This window comes from Haliaeetus albicilla, chromosome 9 (assembly GCF_947461875.1).
Source record: "Haliaeetus albicilla chromosome 9, bHalAlb1.1, whole genome shotgun sequence".
In the NCBI taxonomy this organism is placed as follows: domain Eukaryota; kingdom Metazoa; phylum Chordata; class Aves; order Accipitriformes; family Accipitridae; genus Haliaeetus; species Haliaeetus albicilla.
The window spans coordinates 4,161,629-4,186,980 of NC_091491.1; the positions used below are offsets into that span (position 1 = coordinate 4,161,629).

General features: G+C 41.1%; 2 protein-coding genes and 1 non-coding gene across 8 annotated transcripts in view; 2 read left to right on the plus strand and 1 right to left on the minus strand.

The window, feature by feature from the left end:
- Positions 1-248: 248 nt before the first annotated feature.
- Positions 249-23,056, minus strand: RAD51C (RAD51 paralog C). Of its 6 annotated transcripts, none has more exons than XR_011326051.1 (10): positions 22,882-23,053; positions 21,430-21,688; positions 21,013-21,179; positions 19,880-20,013; positions 16,973-17,104; positions 14,610-14,676; positions 11,159-11,219; positions 8,578-8,638; positions 2,108-4,899; positions 249-1,509 (listed from the first exon to the last, which is right to left on the minus strand). XR_011326051.1 is itself a non-coding variant. In XM_069791031.1 (9 exons), exons 1-9 carry the CDS (start codon positions 22,997-22,999, stop codon positions 4,841-4,843), a joined length of 1,110 nt encoding a protein of 369 aa, XP_069647132.1. In that variant the 5' UTR covers positions 23,000-23,056; the 3' UTR covers positions 249-4,840. The 6 variants fall into 6 exon arrangements, 4 of the variants coding, with proteins under 4 accessions (XP_069647132.1, XP_069647129.1, XP_069647130.1 ...); XR_011326052.1 differs by lacking the exon at positions 249-1,509 and adding an exon at positions 14,143-14,262 and having other exon boundaries at positions 4,791-4,899; positions 22,882-23,054; XM_069791031.1 differs by having other exon boundaries at positions 249-4,899; positions 8,526-8,638; positions 22,882-23,056.
- A 377-nt stretch (positions 23,057-23,433) lies between these two features.
- Positions 23,434-25,352, plus strand: part of TEX14 (testis expressed 14, intercellular bridge forming factor) — a 35,768-nt gene continuing 33,849 nt past the window's right edge. The window contains exon 1 of the mRNA XM_069791032.1: positions 23,434-23,839. Coding sequence (XP_069647133.1) covers positions 23,704-23,839 — 136 coding nt within the window. The 5' untranslated portion in view covers positions 23,434-23,703. The remainder of the gene's footprint in view (positions 23,840-25,352) is intronic.
- On the plus strand, positions 24,803-25,011 carry LOC138687004 (small nucleolar RNA U3). Its single transcript, XR_011326344.1, has one exon. It is a non-coding gene; the product is annotated as a small nucleolar RNA U3 (small nucleolar RNA).

Sequence of the window (25,352 nt, forward strand, 5' to 3'; positions counted from 1 at the left end):
AAAACAAAACACCAAATCAAAAAATCAATCACTTACATGAATACCAGAAACCAGCCACTGTTGTGTCCAGACCCTGGCCATTATTATTGTTAATATATGTGCTATAAGCATACAGATAAAATAGAATGGTAGGATTCACAGACTTTAAAGTGTGTATGCAGATGATGCTAACTTCTTTGAACAGTCTTAAATTCTATGACTTAGCCACAGAAGTTTGTGTTAATTATACAAAATAATAAATGAATAAATGACTTTGAAAGAGATACATTTATGTGATGTATTCCATAACATTTACAGTCCAATGTGTAGTAAGCTTATGTAGTAAAAAAAGGTGTTACAAATTACGTTACAATCTCATATTAACACGCTATACTTCACAGGCATAATTTTCATGCTAAGGAGACAACTTGTTCTTTAGTGCAAAACTTTTTATTTTAGCAACATATACAATACAAAAAGAATCAGTAAGTAGTTGTAACTGTGTTGCTAAAATTGCAGTGGTTTACACTAAATAAATTAGAGCATTAGAAGTATATGTCATAAATTCAGAACTCAGAAATAATGCAATGTGAGATACCAAGCTGAACAAGTATTCCAACAGCATATTTGGAGGTTTTGAGAAAAGCATCCGGATCCAAATAGAACCATTTATTGAGGGCTGTAGAGTTTCCTTTTTACTTTCCTAAATACATTGCTGGCTATTTTATATTCTACACATTCCCCCTTCTCATTGTTTGAAAATGAAATGTGATTTTTATTTTTATTTTTTTTTTAATATCCTGATGCTTCTCTGGCTCCATTTAAATCAATGGCAAGTAATTCTTGTAATAAAATGAACAGTATTAGCTATAATTCTTGGATAATGACTTAGTAAAAGACATACTTCTCTATGCATTCTTTCAGCATATAAGCTAACGTTTTTACTGCTTATATAGCGATTGAACTATTGCTTTTAATACCATTTATTATTTCTATAGATATAGTTAAAACTGTGTAGAACTTAGACTCTCTAATAAATAGATAAGTGCATATTGTATGAATATTTCTTGCTTGTAGGAAGCAAGACAGTAGTTTACAGTTTAACAGTGGGTGCATTTGTGAGTGAAATTCAGTACTGGGAAGGGGGCCAGTTCCCAGTGATTTCATTCTTCAGCATAGAACATTAATGCAGAAATCTTGCACCAGCCAAGGGAAGCCAACTCTCCTGACCCTAATCATCCAAAATGACTCTATGGCTAGAAGCCACAAGACGTTGAGTATGCAGCCTGTGGAGCTGGGGCGAGGGGAAGCCCAGGAGCAGGTACCAGCTGGTGCTGGTTCCTCGAGTTGAGGGGAGGACTGGTGCGGAGGAGGGCCGGGCAGGCTGCTCGGCGGCCCTAAGACACTGCCAGCTCCGGCAGCCGGTGGCTCACATTCCCCTACAGCCAGGCTCCTGCGTGCATACTCTTAGCAAGGCTGTTGCGCTTGAACTGCTTTGGGAACCACAGGTTAACTTCCCTGGTTCTCACCCTGTAAAAAGAAGTATTATGTCCCTTATGTACTCTGTTGTAATATTTGTGCTACTGCAATGTAAGAAGTGCTCTATTTATTCAATTTCCCTCAAGGTAGTCTGTCTTAGGACAAGAAAGCATCAAACCAGACTTCAAAACTTAATCAAATACATTTCATATAGAACTGGCATGTGTTAAAACAGTATAATATAGCTTAATGTGCCTTTCTAAATAATTATGATCCCGAGCACGGTAAAGACAATCTCTTCTGACAAGCTGGAACACAATGACTTGTCCTTCCAACTCACACATCTTCTTTTGTTCAGAAAAAGGGTGGAGTTAAAAAGGCAGGCAGTAAGGATTTCACCTTTGTCGTTAATCCATGAAATACCTTAGAATAAATCTGATTCTAAGTTTAGTCCCCCCAAAATAAAAAAAGGAACAGTAACTGAAATTCTACAGAAAAACAGGTATTCTACTTTAAATGTACTTTTCTCAGCACTGTATTCAATGTTCAGGTTAGCAGCTGAATCTCCTTCCACATTAGTCAACCAGTTTGTAATTAACTTCAATACGAGACTGATTGCATAACTTGAACCTTGGCTACACCTTCTTACCTTCAGTTAAGCTGTTTCTTCTTTGTGTTTTCTTAAATTTATTCTAGTTGGAAGCTAGTTGGTTTCTCAGTGTTTCATAATGGAAAAGGTGCAGAACACATAAAATCAGGAAGAGATAAATTGTTATTTTCCCTGTCCAAACTAAAGAGTTTCAAAGCAGGATTCTGGGCTTGAGAAGAAGTATGCTGTGACCACAATGTTTTCCTGTTGCCAAGCCCTGTGGTAGACACTGTATTCTTGTTGTGGTGACGAAGTAGGTTCCTACGCCACAAGTAAATGTCGTCCCTACAAAATGGAATAATTCTAAAATCAGCATGATAGTTAAAGCTCTTGGCTTTCAGAAAACTGGGACGTAAGCAGCAAATCGAACAACCTGTTCTGTTTTTGATTCAGTGCTGCGATGTTGGCTAGTTAGAATCTTACTTTCTGTGCAGTCACAAAATTCTCACGCCACTCACTGTTGTGCACTGATGCTGTGAAATGCAAGAGAATTCCAGGCACATGTAAGAAAATATCAACTTGCCATGGAAGATTTATTGGCGAGGCAACGGTCAAATTCTTTCTTTATATGCAATTCTAAGCCTGGAACAGCTTCCTTGTCTCCAGCAGATGAGAACGAAATCTGGCTCATTTAATCTAATTTTGTCTCCGCCAACAGATCCTTCTCTCTAGTTCTGGTCTGCAGAGCTGATTTTTGTAATAGCTTCAATATGAAAAAAAAAAAAATTTAAAAATCTCAGCGTAGAGAGCCTCCAATGTTTCCTCTGGACATTTTGTAACTCCCACTGTTAACCAGTAACTACACAATTTTTTTTATTTTGATAATGACGCCTGGAATACTGGAAGATCTAATGTTTACTCAGACAAAACGATTTATTGTGGTATAACAGGATCAGCATCTCAGCTGGGGCTTCTGGATGCTACTCTACTACAAACAAAATAAAAAACACAGTTAGCTGAAATTAGTAGTATATTGGAGACATGTCCTTACTCTCCTCACACATGGAAGAACGTGTTGAGGATATTAAATGAGAACACAATAAATTGAGAGAAATGGATTTTTCCATAAATACCAAACACGTTAGACAGCAGCTATCACTGGTAACCAGCAGTGCTTCTTAAAATATTGCTACAACATTCTTAATGGATGGTTTTCCTTGTGGCTACGTAGGCATGTGTACCGTGCTAGCTCCCCCCTCCTCTTGGACTGCAATATGTAGGAAGCTATTATTCCCAAATGGAGCATTTGCTTGCTGACATCACATGCAGTAGGATCCTTTTGTTTGCCTGTGTCTCCTGCATTGAAATGTTTGTCTGAGTCACAAATCCCGCTGCCTTTCTTCCTCTATGTCATGCTTGTTTGAGAGCTTCTCCCTGACTCACAGTTTTTAAATTTTGACATAGCCCAGTTTGCTGCATGGCAATTGAATATTTTTCCTTTTAGTATTTTATTATGCAATTTATATCTAAAGGCTATAATGATCCAAACATCACTGCCACTTTTTTTGCAGCTTTTTGAATAGAGAGGTTTTGTGACTCAGATTCAGCACTGAATTTTGTTTCAAGGCAAAGTCAGTTTAGTGTTACTAAATTAAAAATTAATGATAGTGACTCCCACAACTTGAATTCTCCATTTAGCCTGCTGGCTGAGTTTCCTCAGCTATAACATCAAGCACTATGCCAGAAAGGGGTCGTATGTGTGCACGTGTACTGACAAACACTTCTCATAATCGAAGTAATTACTGTTCTGCACTGCAGTACCTTTCTCCTCTTCTAATAATATTATTGATTTGTTTTCTCTTAATAAAAAGAGGACAAAACCCTGTTGTATTTTCAGTGTACATTCATTCTTTCACTTGGTTTAGATTCTGAAGCTGCTAATATATTGCTGGTGTTGTAAGAAGACTGAGTTTCCTCTTTATTAAAGCCACGAACAAAACAGATCCTGATTACAGAAGCCCCATTCTGAATGCTTTGGTAAAAAAAGAACATGGAAGTTAAGGGCTATGCAGCAGTTTGGTTCAAGCTTGAGTGATGGTAAAATATTCTTTCTTACTAAGATAGGAACATAAAATTACCATGCTGGATTAAATCTTTTGTCCTTCAGATCTAGTCTTTCATCCCTACTGTTACCACTACAAGATAAATGAGAAGGTCAAAACAGTGCTTTGATTGTCCTTGATCAAGGACTTTGCAGCAGGTAAGGGCTAATGCCCCAATCTGGCACAGCATTTAGGCATGTATTTATCTTAAAGCATCCATCAGCAGCTCCACTGCCTTCTGCCCTGGTCTGAGGCATGTAAGCAGATTGCTGCATGAAACCTTGTTAAATTCAGATACACAAAAACCCAGATGAGTGATTGAGACCTGTGTCATTAAATGTAATGCATTAGATGCTTGCATTTCATTGGTTTTCTAGCCAGAGTAAAAGAGTTGTAGTCTCCATCTCCCCCCCAAAAGCTGAAGCCTATTGTTATAGAAAACATAGATTTTTATTATAAAAGTAAAATTATGCCATACACAAAGGAATTTCCTGCAACAAAAATGTGCATATTGCAGTCTTAATGTTAAAATAATGTCCAGAGCAGGAATTTAAGTTAGAGTCTCTCAGGCTACCTTCGGTTGCACGTTCACTATGCAACTGTTCCCACGTAGCACAAATTTTTTAACATTCAACTTTTGAATCGCTGTTACTTTTCCTCTTCTCTCCGTGGCCGTTTGCGAGGGTTCATTTCAGTATCTTCTGCATTTTGAGTGACAGCTGGAGGCTGCACATCTCGGAAGCCATGAGACTGTAACATATAAGCAAAATCATGTGATAACACTTCTATGGATATAAAGCATGAGTAACTAGTTCCCAGAAGATCAGAATAAGGTATGATGCTGTCATTTATTTTAGATGAGCGGCCACAGAACGTTTATAGACCAGGCTAAGCTCAGAACGGCAAGCTTTTCGACACACATGCCAACTAATAACTGTCTCTTCATTTTCTTTTTAAAGATATTTTATTTTCATCAACCAAGCTATCATTTTCATTTTACCACTAATAACCCCTATGGCTACAAAGCACTGCTTCTCTGTAAATTAACTTATGTTGCCTATTTAAATAAATTAAAAGCCAAATCCTTCAGCCCTTGTTCAAGCTCCCACAGAAGCAAGGAGATGACTGGATTAATTGCCTCAGTCATTTTCAGAAACAAAACTGGATTTCTAAAACCTAGGATATTTTTGTTTCATGTATCTACTTAATGAACTGAAAACATCAGTGAGACATTGTAAGAGAACAGCATATCTGAATCAGTCTCTAGACTGCAAAGACTGTCCCAGCATAGTAATTTATGGGACACAAAGGGATGAGATCCTTTAACTGCCAAAAACTAAATGTAGAACTGAAAACTAGATGCAGCTACTCAGGAGAGAGCTTAAAGTGATCTATTTGGCTTAGTACCATTCGTATTTTCTGTTACTGTAGCTCACAATTTAATGGTTTTAAAAGATTTTAAAATACAAAAGATCTGGAAAATCAGTTAGTTAAACATGTCATCAATGCAGATGGAGATACTGAGATGTGATGTGAAGCCTGCAACTGTCTTCCCATCTCCAGACAAATGCTGTGCAGGGAGCACTGCTGACAGCTCAGTGAAGATGCACTGCAGTGCAGACTTAGACAGGAAAAGGGGTTAATCAGAAAAAGAAATTGCTTTCGGGATCCTAAATGCTCAGGTAGAGACAACAGGGGTCAGAGCATTTCAGGAAAGCTGACATTTTAGGTTGGTGCAGTGTGAAAAAGCAGGTAGAATTACTACCAGACATGTGACTTTTCTAAAATGCCAGCATCCCCCACACCAAGATCAATCCAAACCAAAACAAAACCCAATCAAACTGCTTTGCTGAAGTCTCCCATCTCTGTATTTCTATTTCTAAATGCCTCACCTCACACAGCCTGCTATGTTTTTAAAGGAACAAACAGCAAGAGGTGCCACAAGGGCAGAATTTGTGCAGTCCCTCTGCTATTATAAGCAACTCAAGTGTTATCCTAAATAGCGTAATGGGGAATCTTCAAGTTTAGTGTTTCACTGCTGCTTGCATCTAATCTCTGCCATTTCCCTTAGGCACAAAGGTGGATCTGTGGCCAAGAATCCACTTAATCCAGCATGCTAGACTCCCAGTGAAAGCATTCCAATGGTTATAAAGGCCAGAACACGATAAAGTAGGCTGCTTAGTATGGATGTTTTGCATTTAGTTAAAGGCATGTACCTTCTGGGCACAGTGCCTTGAAAATACAAGAATTTTGTGTATATTTGTGAAGCTCGTTAGTGTTTTTTAGATGGTGAGAACATGGCTAATGGAACCAAAGACCTACAAAGTTCAGATAGTCTTTGGTAGTTTTGAATTGTTCTTTGATGTTTTCTGGTGTCTACAGACTGCATCAAGATTGACAAAGGTAGATGGCTTTATTACTTGAGCAGTATTCTCATTGCTAGTCTGGCAGACCCTCCACAGTTCAGGGAAATACTAACAATTCCTACCCAGAATATAGGTCCTGGGTCTCTATCTTTCACGATGAAATAAGCGGGTCGCATTACCTGGGAAATTTAGGTGAATCAGATGATCTACTTACTCCCTTGTGCATAAATTGATTTATACTTCTATACTCTGCATTTAAGAATGAATCCTTATCGACCTGTGAAAGAAACTCTATTTCATTTGATAAGCATTCCACAGCTTCCACACTGGCTCAGAGTGGTGATCAACTTGCCAGTATGCTGGAAAGGACACAGCTGAAAAAGAGCTAGAGCTTGGTCACTAAGTTACACACTTCTCCATTGACTTACAGGCACTGAACAGCCAGTTTGTCAATGGTATCAAAGTATCTAATTTGCATAAGCCTAAACATCTCTGAGGATCTAGGCTTGAGGAATTTATTGTTTTTTAAATTATCTTTCTTTGTATGCTGGTTATACATAGATGTGCCAGGTCAGATTTGGAAACTTTGAACATGTATTTACATCTTCCAGTTTAACTACGGAGATGGGAATGAGAAATGATAACAGCAGACTGTTACCATCAGACCTGAATTTCATTAAAGAAACAGGGATAATACATTTTTTACCTACAGAAACGATCTGCTGCAGCAGCTCAACAAGATTAAGGGAAAAAACACAGGGATAATCTCAAATTTTAACTAATCTTTGATTAGGATGTACTCTCAACTCTATTTCAAGATTGTGTGCATTCACACAGAAGAAGAGAGCATAGCTGTTTTATAATTAATATGAAACTGAAAGGAAAAGGCAATTAAACTGTCTAAGATAAAATCCATCTGTTTGTCAGCTGGAGAGAAAGGGCCGCGCACTCATATCACATGATCCAAACAACCTTGGGATGTAGTCCCACTTACCCTTCCAGTCTTTACAGAACTATAAATATATATATATATATATATATATATTTGCAGTATTTCTTCTGTTCAGGTGAATACATTCAGGAGTGGAAAAAAAAATCTGATTTCTGTTCAACAGTTTGAAGATCTCATCTTACGGCAGCATTAAAATCTGCAGCAAATGCTATGGCAACGTGTTTCCATGAGGACACATAGCAAATAGTTATGGCATGTACCTATGTATCTGATATTTGAAGATATGAGTTGAGTGGTGGGTTTTTTTTAAACCTAAATACAGCTTAGACAGTATGTATCCTCATTAATATGTATCTAAGGACTCCACAAAAGAAAATAATCACAGGATTTAACTAAGGATGAATAAGGACTCCAGCCATAAGCTGGAAGTTCCTCATGTGATAATGACAGAAAAGAAAAATCTGTATATATTGGCGGATCATAGGGTCCCTAGTAGGATGGAGCTATGAAAGAGATAAATACAACCTAGGCTATATCAGGAAATGCACTTAAAGCAGAGATGTGGCAATATGGCACAAAGCACTGGTGAGAGCTCTGGAATACCATGTATGATTCTGGTCACCCTTGTCCTAAAAAGATAAACGCAGCTTGAACAGATGCAGAGAAGAGCCACTTGGGAAACAACAGTCTACCTCACAAGGGAGAAAACAGCTTGGCTTGTTCAAGTCTCCCAAAATGAAGGCTCAGAGAGTGCACGTTTGTTCTCTGTAATTGCACTTAGGCCAAAAGTTAGTATCAAGGGCAGATAAAATAAGCAGTACTAGCACAAGAACAGATGGGGACAGGCTGCCTGTAAATTTGATCTGGAAATCAAAATGTTTTAACTCTAAGAGGACTAACACGCTGGGTCATTTTTTCTAAAGAGGAAAGGTACAAAATATTCATAAACCTGGAGACATCCCAGTATTACTCATTATTTTCAGAAGGCAACTGAAAGGCAACACTAAGAAAGCAAACATCATTCTCAGATTTGTCTATGTGTCTGAAAGCTCCTTTACAGCTAACAATTTGCTCCCATCTCTCTATCTCCATCCCAAAAGAAATACTAACTGTAATGTGATACGGTATGGTTGACTCCTTCTGACTTGGTGATTTGTACAACGTCGCCAACCTGGTTAAACAAAAAACAGATAATTATGATTAGTGAATACAATAATAAAAATTCCAAGTAACCAAATGCCCAGACCCAAGTTTTCCCATAATTACGGAGTAGGTGACCAGTGGAATTCTTATGTATGTATTTTCATTTAGGTCATTTACACTGTGGATGCCAAATTCCCATCCTTACATGACCTGTCAGCTCAAATACAATGTACACCTACTAAAAAGAGTGAATGATTAATTAGCCTTGTTTCTTCACAGTATTTGATCACATTTTTTGAGCAATATTCACTATGAATTAATTCCAAATGCCACTTTCTTAAAATGCAAACAAAACTGGTTTTGAGCACAACTCTTTCCTACTCCATTAAGCAATCATTTGTTCATTGACCTCTCAAAGTTGGGAGATACCCTCAAGAATTCAAATGCTTCTAGGGATTTTTTTTCGAGAGATTTCACAACCCTGTCAATATAACCTAGTGGATGGAGAATGAGAATAAGGTGTTCTATTTCTAAGCCTGACCTTGCCACTGACATACAGCATAACCTTGAAAAAATAGCTTCTCTTGTATTTCTCCTCTAACACTTGCTTGATTTTGTGCATTTAGGCTCTAAGCAATGCAACTTGATTTGTGCTTATACAGCACCTAGCCCAATAATATGCTTGCATACTATAGATAAAACAGTGCAAAGCAGCTCAAAAGCAAGGGATTTTTCAACTGATCCCAGCGCTGCTAGTCTGCACCATGCCCACCTTCCCAAAATTTACACTTATGTAAAGCAAAAGTATTCTGCTCCTTGTACCAAGACACCCTGCCAAAGATCCTGTTAATTATTTTTGGGGTTTTTTTCCTCCCTGAGGTGCCATTCTATTAGAGAGCACGTAATTACAGCCTGAGGAACACTGCCACTTCATATTAGCTACACAGGGAATTCCTCAGAACATTTAAGTGGTGGGTTATACTTTACAAAATAGCCTAAATCTGAAGTTGCAGAAGCCATGCTTTTACAAGTGCTCAGCTAGAGCTCTGCTGTGTGCCTCTGACTCAACAGGATCTTTCCTCGCAGCAATGAGAACCCTTATAATTAAGCTCTGACATTTTCAGTAGTAGAGAGAAAGGAGACAGGTATCATATTTGGCCAAAGCACAATTTAAAAAAAAAAAAAAAAAAAAAAAAAGGCAAATGGATTTTCAAATGGTCATCTTTGTAGGTAGTTCGTGTAAAAATGCAATAGAATCTAGCCATTTCTGCATTTTACAGATAGGCAGTTGTAATCAGAATTGCTATGCTTCTGCAGGCCCCGTTCCATATTACCTGCATATTTAGAACAGTAAATAAAACACGTTTCTCTATCTTTGTCTTGCTTTCTGGAACCTGTATCTACAACCTTCCTAGCTGTGTTGCAGAAGAAAAAAGCTCTTTACTTTTGATATATAAAATTAACTTTTGTTCACTCTGCAATCATTATGTTGATGCAACTTCTTATAAAGGCAGTGATGTTAATTTAATTCCAAATTAAACAGCCTGCTGTAATCATTCTGCATTGCCTTCAAACTCAGAATTCAAAAAACAAAACTCCACAAGAAAGTGTCGCTGCATTCCTCTTTCAAGTTTAACAAGCAAAACTATGCACAACAACATTCCAGTAGCATTTTTGTTCGCTGTTTGCAGAAGATTAGGGAATTGAAGCAAGGCTTCTTAATCTCAAGTTGCTGCATTGTGATACTATATACAAGACAAATTTAACTGACCAGGAAAGAGAAGTGAGCTTGCAATACAGTGAAGAGGGGGGAAAAGAACCAGGAAACAGCAAAGATCTCATTGCAACAGACAGAACTTCATACTGTTTTTAGAAGCTCATTCCTTCGGGCTTCTAAAATCATCCTCCATAGGTCAGCTCTGCATTGGGAGTAAACACAGCTCTCTTTTTACCTCTCTGCAGGTCATTGTAACTTGGTATCTGCACAGCTGTCCAGTTTTGCAGAACCATCCTGCTGAATTCAAAAGCAGAAAGGTCCAATGGCTGCCACTGAGGGTCAGGGGTCAGTAAGACTCAGGGTCTGACCTCCTGCGAGTCACTATTTAGGTGGAAAGCCTTCTCTGGCATCTTTGGCTTTGTACTGACCAGGGCCTAAAAGCCTGAAGCCAAGAAATTCTACTCCCCGTTTACAAAATGCAGATAGTAAAAAAAAAAAAAATTTCTACTTAGCCACCAGATCCTAAATTCTTATGTCTGAGCAGCTGACATTAGGTTGTTATATTTTGATGAGACATGGCATCTTGTCAGAAAGTACAGCACTGCAGCAAGCTGACCATGGTGAGAGGAGAAGCATGACAGTTCAGCCCACACTCTCTTGGGCTGAACTAGAAAGCTCTTCTTGAGCCTTAGTAGCCTGGGACATGGCAGACCAAGGCAAGAAGTCAAATTCAAATCCCTGCTTGGCCACTAGGGCCAGTCTGACAAAGATTCTCAAATGTCACACTTGTCAGTATTATTATGTACCTTACTGGCCTACATTTTCACTTACCTCTGACTGTTGTCCCAGTGAAAGATTAAACGGACAGTAGCAGCATGTCCCCAGCTTTCTCCTGGGTGACACAAAATGACAGGCTATTTTATTTGTCTCCTACAACAGCAGCATCATCAGTAAACTGGACTGAAATCAGACCAGCCTTCCAAAAAAACCCCACAATTAAAACACATATACCTTTCATGCAGTAATGAATCACACCTTTTTCATATGTGCAAGGATTTCACAACTAGTTTATCAAATATACTTAGACAAGGAATAACCTCTGTACTCCGAGTGTGTTTTATAGAAAGCTTGATGCAATATTCCATTTTTGTATAAAGGTTTTATATATGCACCTAATAAAGGACAGGCACTAGAGAAATCTTGAAAACAGAGGCAGCATGAAGAAAAGATTTTTGTAATTACTACTGAAGAAGTCTAGTGAGTATGCCTAAAACCTACTTCAAAATTGTGATATTCTGTCTCTCAGGCATAATTATGAGCAAACATCACTCCCTTAGGGATACAAGCTTTGGGAGAAAGTCAATGATTATTAAAGTATTAAGGGCCCCCGAAGCAGTATTCTGCTTCCGACAGCAAAATGCAAAAGAACACAAGCAAAAGCAAGGGGCTGGGGGGCATGGTGGAAAGAGAGAAGGAAGTTTGGATTGTTATGCTATTTCAGGGGAAACAGTCCTACTGTTTCAATTCACACCTGACCACAAGCTCAGTCAATTTATAGACAGTTTTATTGGGTGTTTTCCTCTGTTTATCCCAGGAGACAGCCAGTAGTCCAAAGATGGATTGCATTTTAAAACAGTCATTTTGGTTAAGTGTTGCAAGCCTCTCCTATTCACCTGCTCACGGCCCTGTAAATTCTGAATCACTTGGTCTCCATCATGTCACCAGTCCTACATGCCCCATGTGCTCTGGTATTCATTATACCATAGAGAAGAAAAAAACCCGATGATTCAGATGTAATGAAGACCTAGACTCTCTAGGCATCTTGCCATCTTGCTCCACTATATCTAAGTTGAGATTAAAGATTTTGACTATCAGATACAGTTCCAAGTCAGAGATCAAAACACATTTTACAATGGGTACACATTCCGCACCAGAATTTTTCCAACTGTATCAAATATGAGAGAAAAATGCTACTGTAAAATGAGATATTTCTCAGTTAAACTGGCTGTAGATTAATATTTGACCTCCTTTCTAAATATATCCAGTAGAAATTTCTAGGAACACCCAGCTTAGCTATCACTAGTGGGAAAGAAAGCTGTCTCCTTCATAAAGCTCTTGACTTAATACGTTGCAGCATCTGTGCTTTCCTGCCTGCCCCCCCGCCCCCATAATTAAGAACTTCCCTTCTGCTAGGAAGCTGAATAAGAGTTTAGAGATTAATGCTCTTGTGGAATCTAGAAAAGGCTGTTTCTAAGGCTTCCCAGTCAATGGAGAGAAAACCTATTTAGGGGAGCAATAGGATTGATTTTACTTGGGGTTTTGCTACTGACCCGTCCCTCAACAGTTCCTTTGGCTACAACCAGCCATGGAAGAGTAAGAGGTTCTTTAGCCTTTACGAAGAGACTGTTGAAATAGCATCCCTTCAGAGTGGGTCGTAAAAATCACCTTTTTATCCACCAGCTCAATATTTGCACCGAGTCTATGGAATAAATTCACATCAAAATGAAAACAGCTTTGTACCATTCCAAAATGCTCAACTTGAGATACTGCCGTTTAGGATGAGGGGAATATCTCTTAGCTTAAATATTTTACCAACTGGTACAAAGTTTCTCATTTTTGCGAGAGTACACACTGCTCAGTTTAATAATACTATATGGTTACACATGCATTCTGGTGAAAGTCACAATCAGTTTAAGGTCAATATGAGGTTATGTCAAATTAAATGTTTGTAAAAGAAAATATGTGCAAGACAATACATGGCATCTTTGAATTATAAACTCCTCTGAATGTCTTCACATTCTTTACTGTCCCTATCACTCAATAAACACAACAGCTCTCAAACAACGCTGGCTATTGAAAAAAAGACAGAATCTCTTAGCTTTAATTGAGTTTGTAGCCAGAAAGGCTGCCAAAAATAATACATCAGAGAGCAAGAGGCAAAAATGACAAAAAGGGTCAGATACTGGAAGCTGGGTCTTTATCTGCACGCACAGCTCAAAATTCGACATTCTTCACATTCTTGAAGGAAATGGTCTGCATTTGTTCATTTTTATCTTACATCTGTGCCAAATGGTTCAATGCCCGTACAGACACTGAGAACATCTTTGCCTTTGTACTGTCTCCTTCTTCTCCCTCCCCTCCAGAACAAGGGAATCATTACTTAGTTCACAGAAACTGAAGCTGTGGACAGAGAATTTGTGCCCTTTAAGTGCATCGTAAAATAATACAAAGTTACAACCTGAAATAAGATTTAAACGCTGAGCTTTTTCTTAATTTGCCAAAATCTCTACTTTAGAAGAACTGTTCTATTTTCCCCTGTGACCGACCGCAGCAGAAGAGTCTATATGAGGTACTCTGCTCATTACAGGGTAAAATGGAGCAGCCTGTAAAAGACACTTAAAGTCATTATGGGCAGGCTGTAGTTGAGGTTCCCACATAGAACCTCCCTCTACATCACAACTGTAGAGAGCAATGGATAGAAAGTTCCAGCTATGCAGCAAATATTAAATGCCTTTGCAAATAGTTAATAGAATGTGTTCAAGTGTAATGGCAAAATAAACAATTTAAACCGTTTTGGAGAGGCAGTGAATGATTCTCAGGGAATTTAGGAAATTGCAGCATAGTTTGAGGTGTGCAACTATTAAGCTGTGTTCTTATGTTAGTACTTTAACTTGTTCATTGCCACATTCCTGCTAGAGGTTTACTGTCCCCAGGTCCATCCCTACATTTTTTGCATGATCATTCACCAGCCAATTTCAGTCTACATTACCTGATTTATCAGAGGTTTACTTATTATTTAAATAGCTCAAGCTTACCTGGCCTACTTTTGGCAGAAATGGATTGGGAGACAATCACATAAACAGCTCAGCCAGCACATGGGATGCAGCAGTGACCTCCAGCAGGGGTAGTGGCCTCCTTAGCTGACACAGCTGCAGCTGGAATAGAGGTAACTCCACAGCCTAAGATCCTCAGGGGAAGGCTGCAATACATGAGCTGCATGTCTAAAAACCTACTTACTCAGAGACTTCTTAGTACTTAGTGCTTCCCCATAAAGGGTGATTTATTATATATTATATATTTATTTATATATTAAGGAATATTGATAGACCTACTATCAAGTTTAATATTAAAATTTTTGGTTTAAAAAGAAAAAAAAAAAATCCAGCAACACTCCCAATGTGTGACTTCCTTCAATCTGAAAACGTCATGACTTTTTTTAAAAGAAAGTCAGTTATATATGTGAAGATTAACTCAGTTTTCAACTCACAAGCTAAATACCTACCTAAAGCAGGTACCAATGTGGACTGGTTTTGTCCAATCCTTGTTGTCATTTGGTTTGTCAGAACTACCTACAAGAGGAAACAGAAGCAAACAAACAAGAAAATGCCCAGAAAAGAAGCATACTGGTGGGTGGGAAGAGAGGGGTTTTTCCAAAAAGCTTTTACCAATAAAGTAGTTACTCAAGCAAAACTCTTGCCAACTGTAATGAAACTGCTGTGTTAACAAGAAGAAACTGTAAAGGTGCCTCACCTTTTCTCAACAGCCAAAACAAAATAAGAGAACCCTGCAAAATGTATTTTCAGTTTGCATGGAAGGTAGATTTCTATAATCCAAGACTTTAAAGAAACCTAAATTTCTCCCCTCCCAAAGGATGCAAACCCTACACAACTTGTATATTCCACCGTATTTGTACTAAATACTGTTTGGATCTGTATTTAGATGGATATGATTTGCACTAGCCCTCTATAAAGAGATAGCTTTCAGTCACTGGCATAAATGAACTCGGTGCTGCTCAAAACATGCATAAGCCTAGTGATTAACAGAATTTCTGCAGCTTGTAGTCTAAAAATGCGCAAGTGGGTACAATACAAAGCAGAATGAAAGTGAACAGACAGAGCGGGGGAGTGTTTTCGCAGCACGAATCACTTGTAGGAGGTTCACAGACAGTCTAGGTTAGATCCCTGGTAGAAGTGGGGGTGGATGAGACAGAAAAGAGCCAGGAATATTAATTGCAAAGTTCATTAAAAATGAAAAATAAAAAATTGTACCTATCTTAAACCCTAGGGGTTTTCATTGTTTGACGTGCTTGTATGATTCCTGCTTCAACAGTTAGAAAAGTGTGCTAGAGCAAGCAATTCCACTGAGCACACACCAAAGCATTTACATAGCTGAAAGCCCCAAGACATATATTGTGTATTTTAGAGAAGTAACTCATATATGGATGATAACAGCCCCCAACTGGCTCCCTGTCACACTGCTGGAGAAGGGCTGATCTGGGCATCCTAGCACAACCCACCGAGTTCAGCTTTAGAAACTAAAGGAACTTCTTGCCATATTAGAGCATTCAGACTGCCCAGCTTTGCGGCCTGACAAGCAATCTCTGGCACGCAAGCTGAATTTAGACTGCTTGCAAGCTACATGGAACTAAGTCAAAAACTAAGAGGGCCACTCTGAACTAAATTATTTCTGAAGCTCTGCAATTGAACTTCTTTAGCACGTGTTTATTTAGCAAGCGTTTACACTAAATGCTCACTTGTTCAATAGAAATAAGTTATATGTTTCCCTTGACCAAAGGAAAAAAAGACCGTACAATGACAACTGCTTCTGTTCAAGGTCACCAGGTACCCAATTCATGAGTGAAAGCACTCAGTAAACTGGAAGCTGTGCAAATCAAGCAGTCATATAACATTCGTCTCCCTTGGCACCCACACCAGCAGGAAGAAGCTTCATAATTCATGTCAGGGCGAGAGAGAGGGTATGCTTTCAGCAGCAAGCCCAATCACCCAACCCAGGCGGAATGTAGAGCTGTGCTCATTCCCTTCCTGCAGCTATCAGAGGAAGCACAAGGGGAGGCTTATTTTTAGCAGTTATGAACAAAAGCCAACTGCACAAAGAGAGTTGTGGGTGACATGGTTGCAAGTCACCTGGAAACAGTTACAGGCACAAGCACCATTTTGAGACTGTGTAAGCTCTAATTCCTGAACAATGCTTTTCTGTGCTGTAAAAGACCTGCCAAAACAACTTCTGGAACAGATGTAGCTTCTGAGTGCCATCTGCTGGCTACGCGGCTGCAGATTTGCTGGCCTCCATATTGGCGTAAATGATGTAGAAACAATGCCCAGGAAGGAAGCTATGGGTTTCCAAGGATGCCAGAAGAGCAAGCCAAACTAGCAGATAAAGTAGTTTTCCTCCCTAAGAACAGTTCCTCTGCTAAGACAGTAGTTTATTTTTAAATGAAGAATGGAAAATTATGTTGGAATTGCTAAATATTCTGATGTATTTTAATGCACGTGCTTTGTAGGTAAAAGTCACCAAAGGAGCATTCCTTGTCAAACCAAATCATTAAAGAAGATGATGTGAAACAGCATGACAAATTGATATGCTACCATTTAATTAAGATCCACAGGATGCTTTTAATGCAAATTTTACTTATTTTGGCAAGTCTAGGAATTTTCCACCCGAACAGTTTTGCCTGTGCGATCCATCTATATTTACTAACCAAACTGGCAAACACAAATGCAGAGGACATTCTTGCAGTTTGATTTTGCTATTTACAGACAATCACAAATCGCATTTGCTTAATTCTTTGTAATGTATTTATTCCAAAGTAGCATCTTTTGTAATTTAAACCCGCTCCAGACTTACCGCTGATTTATGATCATGTGCTATGATGATCAGCTGTTGTGCCAGACCATTCAAAAGCCTTGTTCGAAGTGAGAGGTCCTCAAAGTCATGGCGAAAAGGAAATGCAATGCCATCAACTACCACCAGTCGGACCTAAATGCAGAAGAAAAGGAAAAACGACCATTACTATCCTACAAACAAATGACAAAAAGCAGTAAGACCTCTTTTTACGTGCACTGGAATGTTTTATGTAAGGTGATGACAATCTTTTATTTCATACTCAGATGTGCATGACAGCATAACACCTATTATCTACATGTATCGGAGACAATCAGCACTCCACAAGAGTGCAGGGTAAAAAGCCTCAAGCTCCAAACACGCTAGTAGTACACTTGCTAAGTGTAGTACTGCTTTATGCATAGATACAAGCTCAGACCATAGCTGCACTAGCTTAAACAAAAAGCTGCACTAAGCTCTTCCATTAGTTAACTCAGCACAGAGCTGCCCTTCCCAACTGTTTCCAGTTTCAGAGCTCACTCACAGCTAGCTGACTTATCTCTGCAGCACCTGGTACAGAATATAAAATAACAAAGCTGGACTTGCAGAAGAGAAGCTGGAGGAAAAAAAAAAAAATCATTAAACATCAGAACTGTACTTCAATCAGCTCTCCACGAACACTAATTTATTTCACCTTCTCCCTCAAAAATTAAATCCAAACCAAAATTAGAATACATGCTGTTTGTAGTCACTGTTAAGATAACTCATCTGATTCTAAGGCTCATGATCTGTCTCGGAAACATGGATTTTAACAGATGCTTAAAGTTATTCCAGACACTGTGCAATGGAGCCGAGTATCTATCTTGCCTGAAGATGTTTGCTTTGCTGAATTATTTCTTTTGTAGCAATCATTAGCTGAAGCTAGAGCACAATGCTGCTGCTGGCTCATCACCCTCAAGACACTATATAAACATTAGTCTGGGATTTTGATTTATTCTAACTTCATTTGTTGTAGCTGTTTTGATGACCCAAGTTTGTCTGAAATACAGAAGGGAGATGGATCGTCTTACAGCGTCTGCATGTTCAGATGTCACTCAAATCCTAGGTATCTGCAAGTTCTTGCATTAATGCACAAGATGATAAATTGGAAACAACACAAGAAAACTGATTTTCTGTATTATTGATTTAACTCATTACTGGGAAGTTGCTTTGTGACTGGAACATACAAGCCTGCAGCAAACATCACTCTGTGAAATGGCCCTGGGCCTCCAACTGGAAGAAAAAAAAAAATCTTAATTTGAAAAAGATTAAATAGTTAGAATCAAAAGAAGATATTCTTGTGTTTTCTCATTTTTCCTCCTTCTTGCAAATTCTTTTCTATGACCCTGCACGTCTTCCTTATGCATAATTTTTTGACTTTAAGAACAATCAGTTTAACAGTATAAACATGACTCATGCTAGAAAGGAATGTATACACAGTTATGTAACTTGCCTATCAGATGAGTATGTCCAGATAGGATGTAATTTAGCTTTTTTTCTCCTAGTTGCACTTGTTATAAAATAGCGAATAAGCAGACTTAAAAGTAGGCTATATAGAGAAAGCTTGGTAACACATGCTTTCTCCATGTCAGTTTGTCTCTACTAGACCTTAAAAAATTAGGTTTATTATGACAAGAATATTTTCTAACATAGTCCTTTTCATATTATTGGTCTTTCTCATATTATTAAAAAGATCTCAAACTAATTCATATTTCCAAATAACACTCTCTACAACTACGGTGCTCTCAAAAAAACCCTAAAACTTGGAGGTTCCCTGTGGTCCCAGTCTCACCTCCAGGTCTGCATAGAGGGATTAGAGTAATTTTAATGAGAACTGGACTGCAATGAGCAATCTGTCAAGTCACTTATAGCCTGTCCAAGGAATCACCAGAAGGTCTTACGGTTCTCCTGCAACCTTCAGTATTTCAGGCTCCAGGCCAAGCACAGATAATCAGCACAGATGGTACCAGAGAACTGCAGCCCAATGTAACTGTGCTAATGAAGCCATGTACTTTCCACAAGAGCAAACACAACAGGGCACCGTTAGTACCTGGCAGAGAAAGGGAAATACCAGACTAAACTAAGCAAAAGTAAGACTCCCATCTGCACTTTCAAGAACATAACAGCTTCCAAAAATGGAAATTATATGCAAAAGAAAATCTAACTAAACAACACTGATTTGTGCTCTGTTAGAATGAGGCACAAGTCACCTTCCCCAAATCCTGTTAGGGAGTGATCTGCTGTGCAGAATCTAGAAATCTGGAAGGGAGGTGGTGAAAATCAGCCTTACAATAGCATTTCACTAAGACACTAGGTACTAGGAAACTTTCTAGCTGTAGTCCACCCAAGAGTCAAGCTGCAGGCTCTGGTTGCTTGTAGCAACAGAAGATGTATTGGAAAAAAGGAGAAGAGTCACTTTCTGGATGCCAAGATGGTTACAAGATGCTTCTGGGCCTCAGTGATCTTCTAGGACAAAAAAAAATGGCAGTAAGCCTTTCTGAGCCCCCTGCATCATGGTCCTCACATGCACACCTGGTGCAGAGACTCTTTTGTAAAGCAGTTTTGTGATGATTGGTAACTCAGTGCTCATAGAAATGTAACAACATGTGGCAACATAGATCCAGCATGCTGCCTCAAAGTGGAGATTCAGGATGATGGCAGCAGTGGTAGCAAAAGCAAATTACTCTCAAGAATAATTGGGATGGGAATGAAAAAGCAAACAAGCAAGCAAGCTTTACATTTGTACTCTGGCATCAGCCAAAGTATTACTGCCAAACTGATGAGGTACCAAGGTGTTACTCATGTTACTCTTACTATAAGAGATGAACATCCCTGAAAATCTTTAGTGTGAAGAGGAGCGATCTCTTCTGGTAAGTCTGCAATAACCCTTACCTTTGAATGCTCTGAAAGAAAGTCTGGGAGGAGGTAGACCTGTGCAAGAAGCTCTATGTAGTCACGGCAACGGAAGTAGTATATGTGAGAAAGGATACTTTCAAGAGAGAAAGTCTCCAAAGCTTTTAGATGATCTGAGAACAAATAAATAGATGAGTAAATGAGTCAGAAGTCTGTACTAGCATATTGCTACTTTCATCATTCTACCAAACTATGCCTTCCACATATAGCAACAGCAAAAGCCCCAGAAACAGAAACAGTCAAGGTAAAAGAGTGTGGGAAACATACCTTCCATCTGGCTTGAAAGTCAAGAAGGTGGTGAGCAGATGCTATCTCAGCATTTGCACACAGATACACCGGAGCCTCCCAGGGAGTGCTCCAAAAATGAAAAATTTATTTCTGAAAAAAGAACTTTTCCAGTAAATCATTCTCAAGCCAGAACACCACCAGAGGACAACAGTGACTATTAATCATCCGTTGTTTAACGTACAGGCAGTAGCTTCTGTAACGTGGTGTCCTTTTACCTCTGTTCAAACAGAAGTTTGCTGCATAAAATACTCTAAGAGTAACATAAAAGTTGTGTCAGTGCCCCCAACACACTGATGACTTATAGAATAAAACTCTTCATTAAATGCAACCTGGCTATATTGACCTTACGAAAGACCTGAATTCCACCTACAGTTTACAATATGGGGTTTCAGCTGTAACACTGCTTTAAGAAATTCTGCAGTTCCTCTTCTCTTTCCCCAGCTGCTCTTCCTGTCCCTGTGTTGCAGCACATTATCCCTCAGTTTTGCTGCGAGAGTTGTGTTTGGGTTTTGCTGTAAATTTGATCATTAAAGTGCTAAAAGAAAAAAAAAGCCAAAACCCCCACGTACCTAAAAAACCCACAAATCATCATGTAGAGAAAGAATTATTCTCAAAGTAGATCAGCTCAGTCTGCAGCATGGCTCTACATACTGACGCAGTTCAGGGTATGATACATACAGGTGGAAATATAAAGGCTGGCAACAAGAACTCCTTAAGCCAGCACTGCTGCTGAAACCCTCAAACCGTAAAACTGCAGCCTACTAGACACTCATTTCACTCAGGTCCTAGCCTACTAGGCAGAAAGAAACAACTTAGCAACGTACCTTCCTCTTGATGAGCTTCAGCAATAAGCTGGCAATGCTGCACACAGGCAGTTGCAATATCCACTACTCTGTCTACCATAAAACTTCCTTCAGTATCGATGAACACGGCTTCTCCAGCTACACCCCCAAAGCATTCTGGGATCTGTACGTCTACTGCCAACTGCATACTGCCATGGGAAAGAGAAAAAAGATAAATATTTACATCACAAAGCTCTCCCCTCCCAAATCACTCCTGAAGTGACATTTCTGCTGAGAAATACACGGAACAGGAAGCAGTACAGCCATTGCCATGATTATATTTATAATGCTGTAGAAGAATCAGAGATTGCAGTCATGACAACAAGAAAAAACCAAACTCTCTTCATAGTTAAACAAAGTGATTGTCAGTTGCACAGAAGTAATCTAAAAATAAAATACCATAGCTGTGTTTTCCCAACACCAGGCGTTCCACAGATCTCAGTGATTTTTGTTAATTGCACACCACCTCCCAGAATATTGTCTAGCGCTGAACAAAAGGTGATGATGAAGCCCTGGGCTTGCTCTTCTTCCAGAAGTTCCAGTGCCGTGCACTTTCTGGTGGTGCCTGATCCCCCAGCAGTCCTTGCTGCATCTCCGTGACATTCCTGCCTCACAACCTGTAATGCTTCCAGTGCCTCTTCTTTGGAGATTCCAAGTTCTAGAAAAGTCAAAACCATGAAACACTACCTTATTTTTATGAGCAGTGATTTATTTAAAGTATGAAGATATAATTCAACTAGTTTGACAGAACCTGATCATTCTGCAGCGCAACACAAAAATATTAATTCTTTTAGTACACCGATGCACACAGCTTGCCAAAAACTCTGGAACTAATGATGTGATTTTCAAAAGGACTTAGAGCAATGATGCCCTGTGTTCAGAATTCAGGTGACAGTAAGCTATCTGCAAATAAAAAAATCAAAACTGCTGTTCACAGATGTGGATGAGATCTGGCAGAGCAATTCACCTATTCTGCACTGAATGTGCTATCATATTAATTTCATTTGAAGCAAATAAGGTCCTGTAAAAGAAGTCAGGTTGCAGACTAGTAAGTGACAGTGGCACCTACTGATCGTACTCTGAATTCTCAGAGACTATTCTCAGGGTATTCCAGGGCTGAGCACCTTACATGTTATTTTTAGATATGAAATACAGACCGAATAACAGAGATGAGATACCTGCAAATATCTCTGTCTATCTGTATACACACATATCTGTGAGGATCTAGCTTGTTCACTTTGATCTTCAGGGCAAAACTGTTACCACGTCATAGATAATAAAACTACGGATAATCAAAATCATGATACACTTCTTACAATGGCTGTGCAAATCTTATTTTAGCTTCTCAAAAAAGGTAACTTTCTGATATCATAGAAGTTTATTTTGTTTAAAGCCTGTACAGTTGGGGAAAGAAGAGGAATGAGAGAGACAGAATCCTCTGGTTGTTCTTTTTCTGTATCCCATTTACATCTACCACTCAGTGTAAGAAGGATCTTTTACCAAAACCGCCTTTTTTTCTTTTTTTTTTTCTTAGGCACATGGGAAAGCCAGTAGATGTTTACTTTGCCCGTTTCTCTAGACTCACCTGAGGTCTCAGTCAGATTTCTCAGGGGAGCTGCCACTTCAGGACGGACCAAGCGCCTTCATATGCGCCAACCACTCAAATCAGCGAAACCCTGCTCAAACCCCATCCTCGCTAATAAGCTCCCAGGAAAAGTTCCGTAGAAGGGAAAGGGTTAGGGAAAGGCTGTGGGGCAGACCTGCCCCAAGTGGGGGGGGGGGGGGGGGGGGCGAAAGGCAGCCTGGCGGGGACAATATCCCGTTCCCTCCCGCCCCGGCCCCCGCCGGTACCTTTGCTGAGCCCGCAGGGGCCGGTCTCCAGCAGCTCCTGCGCCGTCTGGAAACCGGCGGCGACGAGCTTAGCCCTCAGAGCGGGGGCCAGCGGGAGGCTGCCCACCTCCCGCTGCATCACGCCGCCGCCGCCGGGCCGCTCTAGGCCGCCACAGGCCCCGCCCTCCCGCCCTCACAGGCGCGCGCCTCCCGGGCCCCGCGCCAAACTCGGCGAGGCGGCGGCTTGGCGGGTGCGCTCAACGCGCCTGCGCGACACGCCGAGCCCGCCGGAATGGGACCGCGTGCCGCGGCCGTTGGGGTGGCGTCGGCGCTTGAGGTGGGTGAGGCGGCTGCGGGCGGGCTGTGACAGGGCGTACGCGCAGCCTGGGGCGGGAGCCCGTTAGTCCTGGGAAGGGGGCAGAAAGAGCCAAAAGGCTGCTGGGCCCGAGCAGCCCTGACCCAGGAGCGGTGCTGGCCTTGTCCTGTCCTTTTTCCTGCCTGCACCTGACAGGCTTTCGGGGTGTTTCTGTCATCCCTCGGTCGTCACCTCTCCCTTTTCCTCCTTGGGACTGTGTTTCTCCTCGGCCAGGCCGTGCCCACTAACAATCCCTCATCGGCTCGTCTCGCAAGGAGGCCTTTCCCTCAGAGGGCACAGTTAGAGGGGAGGGAGGTTGTTTTCACCTTCCATCTTGGGATTCAGCTGGAGGAAACGGCCATAACTGATTGTGTCAGCTACTGCAGGTTTTGAAGTCAAAAGAAGTTCTTTATGAGCTGCCAGGAGCTATGGCGTTTTGCAGCTTCATTATGTTTCATACCTTTTCCTAGTTCTGTTGAGGAAAGAAGATGGCTCATGCTCTCCCTCTTCCAATTCCCTGCCCAGTCCAGCTTGGAAGTATAAAAGGTGACTCCCTGGAAGCTCAGCTGCATGAGTATGTCAGGCAGGGAAACTATGTGAAAGTGAAGAAGCTTCTGAAAAAAGGTAAAAGCTAAGTTTAGACAAGTGCTGGCAGAAAAGTTTTACTTTTTCCTCTATGCTTATATTTGTGGTAAAAAATAGCATGCGCTCTGTACAATTCAGTTTTGCGAGTGAAATCTGTTTGCAAAATCTATTGTAGTTGGCTTTTTCTGGTAAGTGGCACTAATTATTGCATCCAAAAATTGTTGTATGAAAATAAGTAAATTGAAAAATAAGCTTTTAGTTGTAAGGTGCTCATAAGCAAATGGTTGAGGTATTGTAAAAATAAAATTCTGAAAGCCTACTGTAGGAATATACTCTTCCAAATACAATTTTAATTCTGCTTGCAAAATCCTGAAGGATTTTTAAGGAAAAGTAGGCTTTAGATACTGGTATTTTTGACATCTAGATTTTTAGCTACGAGGAAATGGAGAATTTTTTAAATGAACCCTAATATTTGATGCAGTTCTCTTTTGTTTTTACACTCAAGAACTTCCAGAGCACACCCTGTTCCTAGGGCTGTGACGTCTCTTTAGCACTGGTGACAGGATGTACAAGCTGGGGGCTGCTCGAGGGCTCCGTGCGGACAGACGGCGAGCCGCCCCGGGCTGGTAACGGGCGCCGGGCTCCCGGCGGCGCGGCTGCAGGCGGGCCCCTCCGCGCAGTGCGAGGACTGCGCAGCTCAGGGCGGGGCGGCTTCCCCGCACGGGGCGGAGCCGCGCGGCTGCGTGCGAGCGGAGCGTCTGATTGGGCGTCTGGGGCAGAGCATGCAGATAAGGGGGCGTGTCCCGCGCACGGCCCCGCGCGGCCGTTCCGTGGGGCGCGGAGCCGGGACCGTGGGGCGCGGGCCACTGTTCCGCGGCGGCGGGATGTGGGCGAGAGCGCGGGGGGCTGTTGTTGTGTTGCCGTGGGTGTGCGGGGTGGGGTGTCCGTGTGGTGGAGGGCGGTGCGCGTGTGTGTGGCCGGCGGCGGTGGCGGGGTTGTGTTAAGACTATACTTTCAGGGGTCATTTCTGTAGTTGGTCACTAGAGGAGAGTGATCGCACCTGTACGGCGTCACAAACCACGAGGAGGATGGTGTTGCTCTCTCCTGAGCGCGAAGCGGGCGGGCGGTGCTGCTTGGGCAGGAGCCGCTCGCCATTGATGACCGTTCCCGGTCCTTTTGGTCCGGGAGGGAGAGAGCACAGGCTGAGTGGTTTGTGGCCCCCCCCCCCCTTTTTTTTTCTTTGGTGCTAAAAACAGATCAGCTTTCTGACTGGTAAGAGGGACTTTGTATCCAATGTGTGAGAGGCTCCGTTCCCGCCGAGGAGGGTACAGACTTTTTGCTACAGCAGAGCCTGGGTCGGGGAGAGCTGCAGAATTGTGGGGGCGCTGCGAAGGCGTTTTAGTGCTGTCGGGGAGGGGTGGAGAGCGTCTTGGGGACGGGGAGACCCTGCTGTCTTCCCGTCACGTCGCGCTGTCCCTGGAAGGCCGGGTGGATTTGCGGCCGCGGATGTCGCTCGTTGGGCTTGGAGGGGGTTAGGTAGAAGCTGCTCGCT

Coding starts and splice junctions, on each gene's coding strand:
- RAD51C (XM_069791031.1), bottom strand. CDS start 22,999: ATGCAGCGGGAGGTGGGCAGCCTCCCGCTGGCCCCCGCTCTGAGGGCT. Junction 21,689..22,881: donor CCCCTGCGGGCTCAGCAAAG/GTACCGGCGGGG, acceptor TGACTTTTCTAG/AACTTGGAATCTCCAAAGAA. Junction 21,180..21,429: donor GTTGGGAAAACACAGCTATG/GTATTTTATTTT, acceptor TTCCCATGGCAG/TATGCAGTTGGCAGTAGACG.